The sequence below is a fragment of the Oenanthe melanoleuca genome, chromosome 1 (genome assembly GCF_029582105.1).
Source record: "Oenanthe melanoleuca isolate GR-GAL-2019-014 chromosome 1, OMel1.0, whole genome shotgun sequence".
In the NCBI taxonomy this organism is placed as follows: Eukaryota; Metazoa; Chordata; class Aves; order Passeriformes; family Muscicapidae; genus Oenanthe; species Oenanthe melanoleuca.
The window spans coordinates 45510757-45522743 of NC_079333.1; the positions used below are offsets into that span (position 1 = coordinate 45510757).

The 11987-nt window shown below is 48.8% G+C and overlaps 2 protein-coding genes and 2 non-coding genes across 5 annotated transcripts; all 4 read left to right on the top strand.

Annotated features, from left to right (window-relative positions):
* The first annotated feature begins 407 nt into the window (after positions 1–407).
* Positions 408–5922, top strand: RPL21 (ribosomal protein L21). Its single transcript, XM_056487274.1, has 6 exons — positions 408–1217; positions 2591–2669; positions 3223–3284; positions 4285–4397; positions 5046–5196; positions 5792–5922. Exons 2-6 carry the CDS (start codon positions 2603–2605, stop codon positions 5879–5881), a joined length of 483 nt encoding a protein of 160 aa, XP_056343249.1. The 5' UTR covers positions 408–1217; positions 2591–2602; the 3' UTR covers positions 5882–5922.
* On the top strand, positions 3994–4074 carry LOC130260849 (small nucleolar RNA SNORD102). The gene has a single exon (XR_008841850.1). It is a non-coding gene; the product is annotated as a small nucleolar RNA SNORD102 (small nucleolar RNA).
* LOC130260908 (small nucleolar RNA SNORA27) lies at positions 4457–4589 on the top strand. Its single transcript, XR_008841873.1, has one exon. It is a non-coding gene; the product is annotated as a small nucleolar RNA SNORA27 (small nucleolar RNA).
* Positions 5923–10065: 4143 nt separating the features above from the next.
* Positions 10066–11658, top strand: RASL11A (RAS like family 11 member A). 2 transcript variants are annotated; one of them, XM_056487296.1, is made up of 4 exons: positions 10066–10290; positions 10372–10428; positions 10503–10582; positions 10778–11658. In XM_056487296.1, exons 1-4 carry the CDS (start codon positions 10170–10172, stop codon positions 11228–11230), a joined length of 711 nt encoding a protein of 236 aa, XP_056343271.1. In that variant the 5' UTR covers positions 10066–10169; the 3' UTR covers positions 11231–11658. The 2 variants fall into 2 exon arrangements, with proteins under 2 accessions (XP_056343271.1, XP_056343262.1); XM_056487287.1 differs by having other exon boundaries at positions 10066–10428.
* The last annotated feature ends 329 nt before the right edge of the window (positions 11659–11987 follow it).

Here is an 11987-nt window from a genome sequence, read left to right on the forward strand (position 1 = left end):
ACTGGCTTTAAAGTGATGATTGAAAGGGCTCGAGTTTTGCAAGACATTAGTGAAACTGTGAGGTTAGTCAGAGAATCAAGTATGTTTTTATGTTACTTTAAGTAATCATTCCACCCCTAAATCAAATAAGCACTTTGTTCATTCAAAACAAAAATTTCTGCAGCAGGGCAGCTCCTTGCTGAGACAAGTTTGGAGCCGTCCCTACATGATTAGCTTGGGGGAACTCACTTGACTCACTGCCGTCAGCTTCCCATGGTGATTCCATGGACTGGATAATGGAGATGCACACACAGTGTCACTGCCAGCTCGGGACCCGCGCTCCATTCCCTTCGCTCTCGCAGCCGACAAAACCTGTGGCACTGTAAGGGCTCCCGGTGGAGAATCCGGGCCTTATGCGTCTGGTGGAAACGCCTGCCACACCAATTGGAGATTATGGCATTATAATACGAAGAAACCTCATTACAATACTAAGAAACCCCAAACCCGCGCGTCTGGTTGTTGGCATGCTTCTCCCACCCCGCTTCCCTGCCCGGGAATCCGGGATCTCCAGCCGGGCAGCCGTGACTGACACACAGCAGCGCCAGCAGGCTCACACTGCCGCAGTTTAAATGTCGGTGTACGACTTTCGTGTGTAGAACACCCTGCTGGCTGCTCATGTTCTGTATTTCCAAACGTGGCTCCTTATGGATGGGGGCCAGCCGCTCATCTTCCCTGTTCCCCGACATCCCCGCTGCCAAACCTCTTCCAACCCCATCTCAATTGATCACAGAACGAGTCAGAGTGGAAGGGACCACGAGGGGTCATGTGGGCCATCCCAGAGCACACGGCACAGGATTGCGTCCAGACCCTTCTTGAACAGCTCCGTGAGGGAGACTCCACAGACTCTCTGGGCATTCTGTTGCATTGCGCGGTCACTGCACAGGAAACAAGTTCTTCCTCGTGTTCAGCGGGAACTCCCCGTGCATCACTCTCTGCCCGTTGCCATGACAGCACATGCACAGCCGTGAAACCCCCGGCGTTTGTCCCTGCTTTGGCCGAAGGGTCCGACCTGTGCCGCTGCAGATTTCCGGGATCGGCATCCCGGGGGTCGCGGCCCTTCAGGCGCTCCCTTCCCGTCAGGCGCGCCGCGGGCAGCCCCGCCGAGGCCCCGCAGTTAAGGGCGGGCGCGGCGCCGCCCCTTCCTTTGGAGCCGGGGCGCCATTTTGTGCGCACGCACGGTGAGCGCCCGCGCCGCTCCGCCGCTCCGGGGGGACGCGCTGGGGACACGGGGGGACGGGCACACGGAAGGGAGACGCGGCCGATGGGGTCGAGCTGCCGGCAGGGGCGGGCGGGGAGCCGCCGGCTCTGATGGCAGCACCACGGCCTTGCTAGAGCGGGGAGCGAGGAGGCCGCGGGTCGCGCGTGGCCGTGCCGGGCGGATTGCGGCGGGGCGGGAGGGAGGGAGCTTGCTGAGGGAGAGGGGGAGGGAGGAAGGGGCTGCCGAGCCCCGCGGCGGGTGCAGGTGCAGGTGAGGAGCAGCCACGCTGCAGCACGTGGCGGCGGGCCCGGGCACCCCGCGGCCGCCGGGGGATGGCGGGCGGGGAAGGCGGCGCGGGGGTGGCTCCTCCGGGCGGACACCGGCATGGCCTCTCGGCCTGCGGAGCATGCGAGCCTTGTGTCAGATGTAATAGTGGCCGGTAAATGTGGTGGTGGAGGCCCTGCATTATGGGTGCCTTGTAAAGAGAGGCTTAGGGAACGGGGCGGAGGTGTCATGGGGGACATCTCACAGCGCCACGGTCGGGAGGATGTATCCCGCTGCCTGGCAAGGGCATGTGGAAGGAGCATGGACCAACCAGCTTAAGTCAGACAGAGAAGCTCAGGCTGGATGTAAGGGGAATAATGTTAATTGGAACAGCCAGGCCTCCAAACATGCAGCCTAGGCTGTGCTGTAGGGTCTGAAGGTAAAGGAGCAGCTAAGGTCTCTTGGGAGACCTCATCACTACAGCTTCTGTATGAGTGGAATTGGAGGGGCTCTGGTCTTTGTGGTGACCAGAGACAGGACCCAAGGAAATGGCATGAAGTTGTGTCAGGAGAGGTTTAGTTTGAGTATCAGGGAAAGGTTATTCATCCAGAGAGTGTTTGGGTACTGGAATGGGCTCCCTGGGGAAGTCACAGCACTAGCCTGAGAGAGTTCAATAATCTGAGCAATGGTCTCAGGTACATCTTGTGACTCCTCAGTTGTTCTGCACAGAACCAAGAGTTGGTCCTGGTGGTACCTGTGGGTCACTTCTAATGCTGAATATTCATTGGTCTTTAAAGGGTTTCAAGACCTGACTGGAGAAAGCTCTTGAATAGTCTGGTTTGATACCATAGTAAACCTTGCTGTAAGCAGGAGTTAAACTGAGTATCTTGCTGGCATCCATTCTAACCTGAGTTAACCTGTGGTCCTATAAGCTCCAGTTTCTTTGGATGCCTAAGTGAACAAGGTTGCTTGAATTGAAGCAGTGTCATTCTGAATAGGATTAAAGACTCCATTAATCTGAAATACCTGAAAATTCCATCAGCTTTGTGGTGAGTGAACTAGCTGAATAGTTTGCCTTTGTTTTTGCAGTAATCAGCCAAAATGACGAACACAAAGGGGAAGAGGAGGGGGACGCGTTACATGTTCTCGAGGCCCTTCCGCAAACATGGTGAGTATCCCTCACAGTACCAGCACTGCATCCAGTTACTGACCTGATGGACAGCTGCAGTCCCTGGGGATGGACTCTGAAACAAGGGCTCGTGCCAGAGGGTTTCTGACAACTTGGGCTAAAAACTGTGGAAGTGTACACAGAGCTCTGAGCTCTTACTGCAAATGCATTGGTGTCCTGGCTGCTTGACAGTAGCCACGGTGTTAATTCTGTCAGTGCTTAAAAATTAATTTGAAGGTGAGGAAAGTATTTCAGCAGTTACTTAAAACATAGGAGGGTTTTTTCCTCTGATCAATAAGCAGTTGCATTTACAGTGATATATTAAATAGTTTAATGTCTCTTTAATTTTGGCATTAGGAACACAAATCTAATTTTACTTTAGCTGCGTATTTTAAAAATTTAAAGTGTGCAATTACTGCTTTAAAAAAAGGTTGTTTGATTTTTGAGGCATTTAGGAAAATTGTATCAAAACATGTTCTGTGTCCCCCATTCTTTTTTATGTGTATGTGAAATCCTGGGCTTCCTGAGTACCCAAATTTGTATCTCTTAACAGGAGTTGTCCCTCTGGCTACCTACATGCGGATCTACAAGAAGGGTGACATAGTTGATATCAAGGTACTTTCTGCAGTGCTGTGTAACTAAAGGCTAAAGCAGTGTCATCCTGTGCAGTCTCCAGCTCCTTTGGGATGAACTCTTTTGTTGCTTGGGTCATGTGTGTCAGCACAAGTGACTGCTGCTCACTTTGGGAGCAATATTGGAATGACAGTGCCAGCAGACCAGGAGTGAGTAGCACTTCAGTGTCATATGCTGGTGTATGTAGGGTTTGGCTGTGCTTTATTGCAGTGTGTTCAGCTGAAAAAGGGGAGTGACATATGCCATAGCCAATGATTGAGTTGGCTACTGGCACAGTTTTCATAGGAACCTCAGCTTCACTTCACTAGATGTTCTGTTGTGAGCCATGATTTATGGTAGGGCAGTTCATAGTTGTGTGACTACAAAGCTATACTGAAACCAGAAAACAAGAAATAAATGTAAGGATGCATCATATATACATATTAATAAAGGGGGGGGAAGTGAAGCAGCATTTCCTGTCACTTGGTATTTTTTAGAACTTGTCTGTTTTAAAATCAACTGTACTTTCTCAGCTGAATTGTAGTGAATGTGAAAGCCTTTCATCAAGGATTCCTACTTGGTTGAATCCTTTGGTTTTGTTTGGGATGCCATGTTCTTGTAGCAGTCACACAGAAGGTGGTGTTTAATTTGCTAGGTGGTTGTTTGACTTGGAGAATGTATTGTTCAGAACTGATGCTTCCTCACGCACTGGAGCTTGATGATGAATGTCTCTTGTGATTGCTTGCTCTTTCTGTAAGCAAAGTGATCAATCATTTCACCGACACTGAAAGCTGCCAGAACTGACAGCAAAATTTCGTAGACTTCAGGTGCAAAATGCATGGTTATAAATTCCAACTTTAAGATAAAAGGGAGTATTTTAAAATTAAATCTCAAATAATTTGAAATGTATACTTTAAATTACTTCTGAAAGAAAAATCCTTGATGCTACTTCCTCTCCCCCTCTCTCCCTATTTTTTTTCCCTTTTCTTTTGCTTCTTAACAGGGTATGGGTACTGTTCAAAAAGGCATGCCCCACAAGTGTTACCATGGCAAGACTGGAAGGGTATATAATGTTACTCAGCACGCCGTGGGCATTATTGTTAACAAGCAGGTTAAGTAAGTAATGAAATTCTGTGTATTGAAACTTGGTATTTGAGAAAGTTGAACTGTAATTGCACCCTCCTTTCACTTTGCCAGTTAGACAGTTCTTGTCTTGATTGGTCATTCAAGGTGGGTAAAGTGTATTTCCTTTTTATAACCCAAGCAAATGATGCTCATTTGACTTGGATCCTGTCAGAGGAAACAGTTTTTGTTTTTCTTACCAGCACCTGAAGTCACATTACCTAGCACGGCTTCTCAGCCAGTGTGCTGGTGTTGAAGCTCTTTTTAAATACTGGTCTGTAGCTGTATCCAGCTGAATTTTGTTCACTTAGTAAAAAACAGACAAGTTGAGACTTTTTGGTTCCAGCAGCTGGACAGCTGTGGATTGGTGATAAAATGACTTGTTTAAATGCTAAGAGGCTAAAATTATGTGTTCTCCACAATTTTAATATGAAATTGTCAGCACATTGTTATATATTACATTGTTACATAATAATGAACTTGTAGTTACATGTAAGTTGTATCTGATGTTCATCTGCAGCTGTTTTTTGAGGAATTGCCTTTTAAAGAAAAATTACCTGTAATTGAGCTTATGGAGTTACTTCTGTAAGGGCTGTAAGTCTAGATTTAAAGTGACATTTTTCAACTGACTCCCTTTCTTAGGGGCAAGATTCTGGCCAAGAGAATTAATGTGCGTATAGAGCACATTAAACATTCCAAGAGCAGAGACAGCTTTCTGCAGCGTGTGAAGGAAAATGAACGGAAGAAGAAGGAAGCAAAAGAGAAAGGCATTTGGGTTCAGCTGAAACGTCAGGTAATGTTTCTGTTGAGGTCACAGTCCTTCTGCAGGAAATGACTGAATTCTTGGGGTAGTGGCCTCATGCAGTGTGTTGGCATCCAGACTGGGATCTTTGGTGCCTGAGCAGAGCTGCTCTGTGCTAGGTGAAAATTGTAGCTGTAGCTCTGAACAGAGCATTGGGTGTTTCCTGTGCTGTTGCTAGTCTGCAGCAGCAGCTCTGCATGGTTTTAGGGTCAGTAGAGCCTTTGGTTTAGTTGAACAGGTTCTATGGTAACCTTTGAAGGAAAGAATTAATAACCAGATTGCAGAGAAGAGGTAATGGCTGTTGCTTCTGGAACTGCAGGATACATCACTCCATGTTCATTGGGTTGGTGAGCTGCAGGGAGTAAAGCATAGGTTTTTTTAATTTGGCAGCAAGAGTCAGGCACACTTTCTGCCAGATAATTTCTTACTGCTACTCCTTGAATCAAATTTATGAGACTAGGAATGGTAAAATTGCTGTAATGTTTATATAATAGGTGCTAAATGGTTGACAAAATGTTGTTTTCTGAAAAGTTGCCTTTTGAGCTGTAGTGCCATGAGTTTTTGTTTTTTATTTTTCTGTTTACAGCCTGCTCCACCAAGAGAAGCACACTTTGTGAGAACTAATGGCAAGGATCCAGAGCTGCTGGAGCCAATTCCTTATGAATTCATGGCATAATGTATGTTTAAAAAATAAAGATAAGGTTTTGGACAAGTGTATGTGATTGTGGCTGATTCATTTAGTTAGGTTTGGGGCTTTTTTGTTTGAGCAGATGCTTTCGAAACCTTCTTTTATTGAAGTTTATTTATTTAGCTTGCATTTACCATGCTGCTTAGTCATTTAAATCATCTGCAGCTTTTGCTGACGAGTTCTGTCATTTATATAGATGATAAATGCTAGGAACACTGAAATATGCTAGTGCTTAGTAATGATCATGAGCTGTTGTGAGGGGACATGGAATATATCACCAGCAAACTAAGAACTTGTATGAAGAGCTGCTCAGTGCCACTTTAAGACTTGATGTTTTTTGTAGGAAAAGAGATAAGGGGGCTTGCTAGAGATTGCTGAAGGGAACCTGCTTGGTTAGACTTGAAAGCACACAATCCCAGGCTTAATTGTTTGTAGTTACAGGTAAATAATCGTTTACCTTGAAGTGTCATGTCAGGCATTGCTCAGTTACCTTCAGTAAGTGATGTAAAACTAAAGTGTGCATGTAGACAGAAAAGTATTAGAGAAGCAAGTGACTTCAAGATGTTGGTAGGTGTTGATTGTTGAAAGTGACTGAACAGTGAATTGCAGGGCAGCTTTTAAGTGTGGGAGTAAGGAAAAAAGAGATGATGAGGTTTGCTTTTTACCTAACTCAATCGTGGATGTTCTGTTCTGATGGAACTTAGGTTTTAGACCTTGAGTTAAGAGTCTGGCTTGGGCTGGTATTTAAGGGTGATGGGCTTTAGGTGCTGGAGTTTCCAAGTTCCAGTGAGCAAATTGTTGAGGTTCACAAGCTCCTATTTCAGAAGATGTAGCAGGCTGTGTAGATGGAATGACTTTGGAAGTGACTTGGAGGAGCATGCCTCTTAGCAGGCTGCTCCATGACAGTAATGCTGTATTCTGACACTGGAGGTGTTGGACATGGAATGCACCACTGTATCCTGAGCCGTCCCTGGTGCATCTTATGCACTGACTTTTATGGTCAAGGGGCTTTTTTTGGAGCAGCAAGATTTGTGCAATTTATCAACCTCTTTGGCTTGTCAGTTTCCCCAGCCTTTTAAAATTGGTATTTGCTTTTCAAGATAAGCATCATTTTCCACTAGGCTTTGTAGGAATTGAGTGGGAGGCTATTGGATAAAAACTTTGGTGGTGGCATTTTAAATTTGCTTCTCATGCATGCATGTTTAAGCTATTTTGGGTCTGTGTTTGGTTTGTGCTCGTTTTTCAAAATCATGGTGGATTAGCTGTAGCAGCATGATGAAATGATAACATAAGTAGAGCATAGTTCTAAACTTCTGAACCTATTTTCAACAATTTGGAATAATGAGACTGGACAGCATTACAGTGGTCTTGTTTAAAAGTGTTGCAACACTTCCCAGTTTATTTAGAACTGTTTTTAAGGTCACTATGCCTACAGTAGTTGGTTGTAAATGCATACTTGGAAGCTCTCTGTGGGCTGGGAAGAGAGGGAGAGAAGGCTTTCCTTGGTCAGGATTCCCAGAAATGATTGTAAATGAAGCTGGGTTTGTACAGGAAGAAAATAACTTTTTTTAGTTTTGTTTTTAGTGTTTGGAAACAGGACAGATAAACTAACCTGTAAGCTGTTTCACTCAGTGCAGTGGGGCTTTTCCTGCTCATCTGAAGCTTGCAGAAACAGCCCAGACACTTAACAGATCTCTGTACTGCTGCTGAAGTTTGCTTCCTGTGTTTGGCTGCCCTGTTTTTGCACAATCCTGACGAAAGAGGGAGATCTGTGAATTGGGAAAAGCTGAAGAGCTGCCTGTCAGGACATCTCCAGTCCTGAGCTGAAACATGAAGCGTATTCCTTACAGGATTTGGTGTCACCAGTTTGGACTTGCCCTAGAAGGGGTTTTACACACTAAACCCGTAAGCTGTAGCCAGTTCTCTGCAGTCCTGTTCCAAGGCTCCTTTACAGCCACAAACCTTTACTGCTGGTTCCCTGCCAAAAGCCCTGGCAAAATCTGTTGTCTCCTAGAGGAGCAGCAAGGAAGGTGCTTTCTGAGCTGTGGCTTCATCTTTTTTAACATACTGGCAGCACCAAGATTTGAGGTTTGCTGAGCACTCTGTAGGTAATGTTAGGCAGGAAAGGTCAGTGAAAAGGCAGAAAGGACTGGGAAGGGGGAGGAGGAACGTTGCTCCCACCAGCAGCACCTATACAGCTGCTCTCAGGCTGTCCTCCCTGCCACTGTCACAGGAGCAAGCCACCTACTGTCAGCCCAAAAAAGTCCTGCTGTTGAATGTGTCCAGAGCTTGGAATAGGGAGATGTGTCAAGCAGCAGCATGGCATACCTGGCACTGAGCAGTGTTGCTGTGGGAAGGGGAATAGTGATGGGCCACAGGGATAGTGGCATAGGCCATCTGCAAAGGGTGGGTGGAAAAGTACAGCCTGGCACTTCCAAGTGGGGCCTGCAGAGCAGAGAAAGGCCCCTTGGAAATAGCTTTGGGACCCACACATCCCAGGGATGCTTTGTCTGCAGGATGGGGACAGCTATCTGAGCTCCAACTGCTTCAATTTCCTAAGATGCTCCTGTTACATCTGGGTAGGTGTTGATGGAAACACAGTCCATCACACCCTGGACATTAATTCCTTCACACAGTGTCCTACCTGGGTTGGGCAATGTTGTCTCTCTGCTTGACCACCCCAATTTGCCCTTTGGGAGTGCTCCCAGCAGCAGGCAAGGCAGTCCTCAAGGTTTGAGAAGGGAGGTTATTTAATCCTGCTTTCACAGCTCAGTGCCTGAGAATCATCTGCCTGGAATGGACTTGTTTGAGTAGCATTTTTTCAGAGGCACACTGATTGTGCTCTGATAGCTCTTTTGTAAAGAAATGTGTAGAAACAGCTGCTGCTGGCACTGTGAGTGAGGCCAAAGACAAGCCATCCCCTGACAATAGGAGCAGGTGACAAGAGCAGGAACCTCTGGAAACCAAAAGCCTTAAGTCATACAAGAGAAATCTTGTTTCCCAGAAGGAAAGAGCTCACTGGCACAATGGGGAGTAAAGTAGAAATTTTAGGAGCAATAGGTTTTGGAAGTTAAAAGATGCCCTGGAAGTTAAAAGGAACCTGTAGAGGTTCTTAGGCACTAGAGTAGCACAAATAATCAACAGTGCTTCTCCCACCATGCTTTTCTGCAGGTACTACTTTAACTGATGTTAGTTAGCATTGCCTGAACTCAGCTGCCTGTGTGTGAGCATCCAGGGTCACTTGGGCTGTCTGAGCATCCACCTGCATGCAGGGCCCAGCAGCTCTCATGGCAGCTCCATCCTGTGCTATCCCTGATAAAAATTAAAGCAGCCTCTGAGCGGACTATTTCTCTTTTAAGCACTTACAGAGTTTCAAGGCAGCACACAGCAGAAGCAGGAGCCAGGACAATGGTTGGTGGAGGCTGAAACATCCACACAGCTGCTTGCAGGTCTGAGGCTCATTTAAGGGCAGCCGGTGGTGGAGCACCACATTCTTCTCCAAAACTTTTCTTCTTCAAAAACCCAAAGGGCCCAATCAAGGCCACTTAGGTTTCAGGGCTGTTGCTTGATCTGCAAGCTGTGTTTTCAGCACTGGCTGTAGGGGGATATGTTCAGGTGTGGGAAACAAAATAGTCTGAGGTAAAATAGTAATTTCCTTTCTTTCAAGAATGGAGCCCCTCACTGCAGGGAGGGTGGTGCATTTGCCCGTCTGCCTCGGGTGGGGGTATGCCCAGCAGGGCGGTGCAGACGGACCGGGGCGGTGCAGACGGACCGGGGCAATGCCTGTCGGGGAGGCGATGCTGTCGGGGGGCGGTGCTGTCGGGGAGGCGATGCTGTCGGGGGGCGGTGCTGTCGGGGAGGCGGTGCTGTCGAGGGGGCGGTGCTGTCGGTGGGGCAATGCCTGTCGGGGAGGCGGTGCTGTCGGGGAGGCGATGCTGTCGGTGGGGCAATGCCTGTCGAGGAGGCGGTGCTGTCGGGGAGGCGGTGCTGTCGGTGGGGCAATGCCTGTCGGGGAGGCGGTGCTGTCGGGGAGGCGGTGCTGTCGGGGAGGCGGTGCTGTCGGGGAGGCGATGCTGTCGGTGGGGCAATGCCTGTCGGGGAGGCGGTGCTGTCGGGGAGGCGGTGCTGTCGGGGGGCGGTGCTGTCGGGGAGGCGGTGCTGTCGCGGGGCGGTGCTGCCGCCTGGACCTTTAAAAAGCCGCGGGGCCGAGCGCTCCGGGCGCTGCCGGACGAGCCGAGCGGAGCCGGTGGAGCCCCGGCTGCCGGGCCCTTCTCCCATGCGCCTGCCGAGCATGTCCCAGTCCTTGCTGCTGGCGCCCATCGCCGAGTGCCCCCCGGGGCCGCCCGGAGCCCAGCTCCGCCTGGCCGTGCTGGGTGCCCGCGGCGTCGGCAAGAGCGGTGAGTGCGGGGCTGCCCTCCCCTTCCCCCGTCCGTCCGTCCGTCCGTCGGTCCCGCCTAACGCGGCGCTCTGTGTTTCAGCCATGATCGTGCGGTTCCTGACCAAGCGCTTCATCGGGGACTACGAGCCCAACACAGGTGAGGCGGGCGGGGCGGCGGGCGCGGCAGGGCGCGGCCCCGCGGCCGGCGGCTCACGGCTCTCTGCTCCCCAGGCAGCCTCTACTCCCGGCTCGTCCACCTGGACGGGGACCACGTCGCCCTGCAGATCCAGGACACGCCGGGATGCATCCAGGTACGGAGATAATCTGTATCGATCGGTTCTTCTCTGCTGCCCAAAGGCTCAGCTTTTGAGCCCGAATTCCCTGTGTGCCCAGACTTGGTCTCCCGAGAGAGCTCAGGGTTCCCTCTGGACCCGTTTGATGGTGCTGTGGTACAGCCTTTATGCTTTCATGACCCAGTGCCGACTCTGTGCTCTGTTGTACCGCAGGCGCAGGAGGACTGCGTGCAGGTGCCGGACTCCCTGTCCAGGTGTGTGAAGTGGGCAGAGGGCTTCCTGCTGGTCTACTCCATCACGGACTACAGCAGCTACCGGTCAGTGCAGCCTCTCCACCAGCACATCCGCAAGCTGCACCCCGATGCCAGGACTCCCATCATCATCGTGGGGAACAAAGCAGACCTCCTCCACGCCAGGCAAGTGCAGGCAAAAGAGGGACTACAGCTGGCAGATGAACTGGGCAGCCTGTTCTTGGAAATCTCCACCAGTGAGGACTCCCAAGGTGTCTGTGATGTCTTCCAGTATCTTTGCAAGGAGGTCAGCAAACTGCAGCATGCCGGCAGCACGGACAGGAGGCGGTCATCCATCATCCCTCGGCCCAAATCTCCCAACATGCAGGATCTAAAGAGACGTTTCAAACAGGCTTTATCTCCCAAAGTCAAGTAAACCTCCCAATGAGGTCCTGTGGGACTCAATAGAATTTATTTTTGTAAGCTAGTAAATAAAAATCTTTATTTTTGTACTAATGCCAGCCGTGTAGAAGTATGTCAAAGCTTGCAATTTCCTTGCTGTTCTCTCATTTGACTGGTTGGGCTATTTTTGAAAAACAAAACAAACAAAAAAGCTGCATAGCAACTAAATAGAAGTAGTTGGAAACTTTTGCCAGGAGGCTTTGATTCCATTTCATTTTTGTGGGGACTGGGATTTTCTGTATTAAGCTACTCATGATTTTCTTTAGAGAAGCCCATTTCTTGTCTGTAAAATGGGAGTGTTAATGATGTAAATCATTACCTGCCTTTATACAATGCTTGGAAAGCTCTTGGTGGAAAACTTTGTAGGAGATAAAAAAAAAGCTCTATTAAACATGAAAAGATAAAAGTGTAGGAATTCTGTTTATAGCAGAACTGCTTTTCCCCCTCAAAGCTGCTGTTTTGCTTGCACCTGTAACAGCCTGAATGCTGATAGGCTGTTAGGAATGAGCTCCAATTTCTGGTGTGCCTTAGAGATCTGTTCTACAGAATTAATCATTTGAGCCCCAAGCATTTAACAGGAGGGTTGAGTTTCTCCTACAGGTTGCTGTGGAACAAAGTGCTGAGCAATCCACAGCAGAGGAGTGTGTAGGTTGGCTCTTGCTTTCTCTGGATATGTGTGGTAGGAAGGACTGATGCGTAGGTTCCCTGGACAGAAAATAGCTACATTTAAA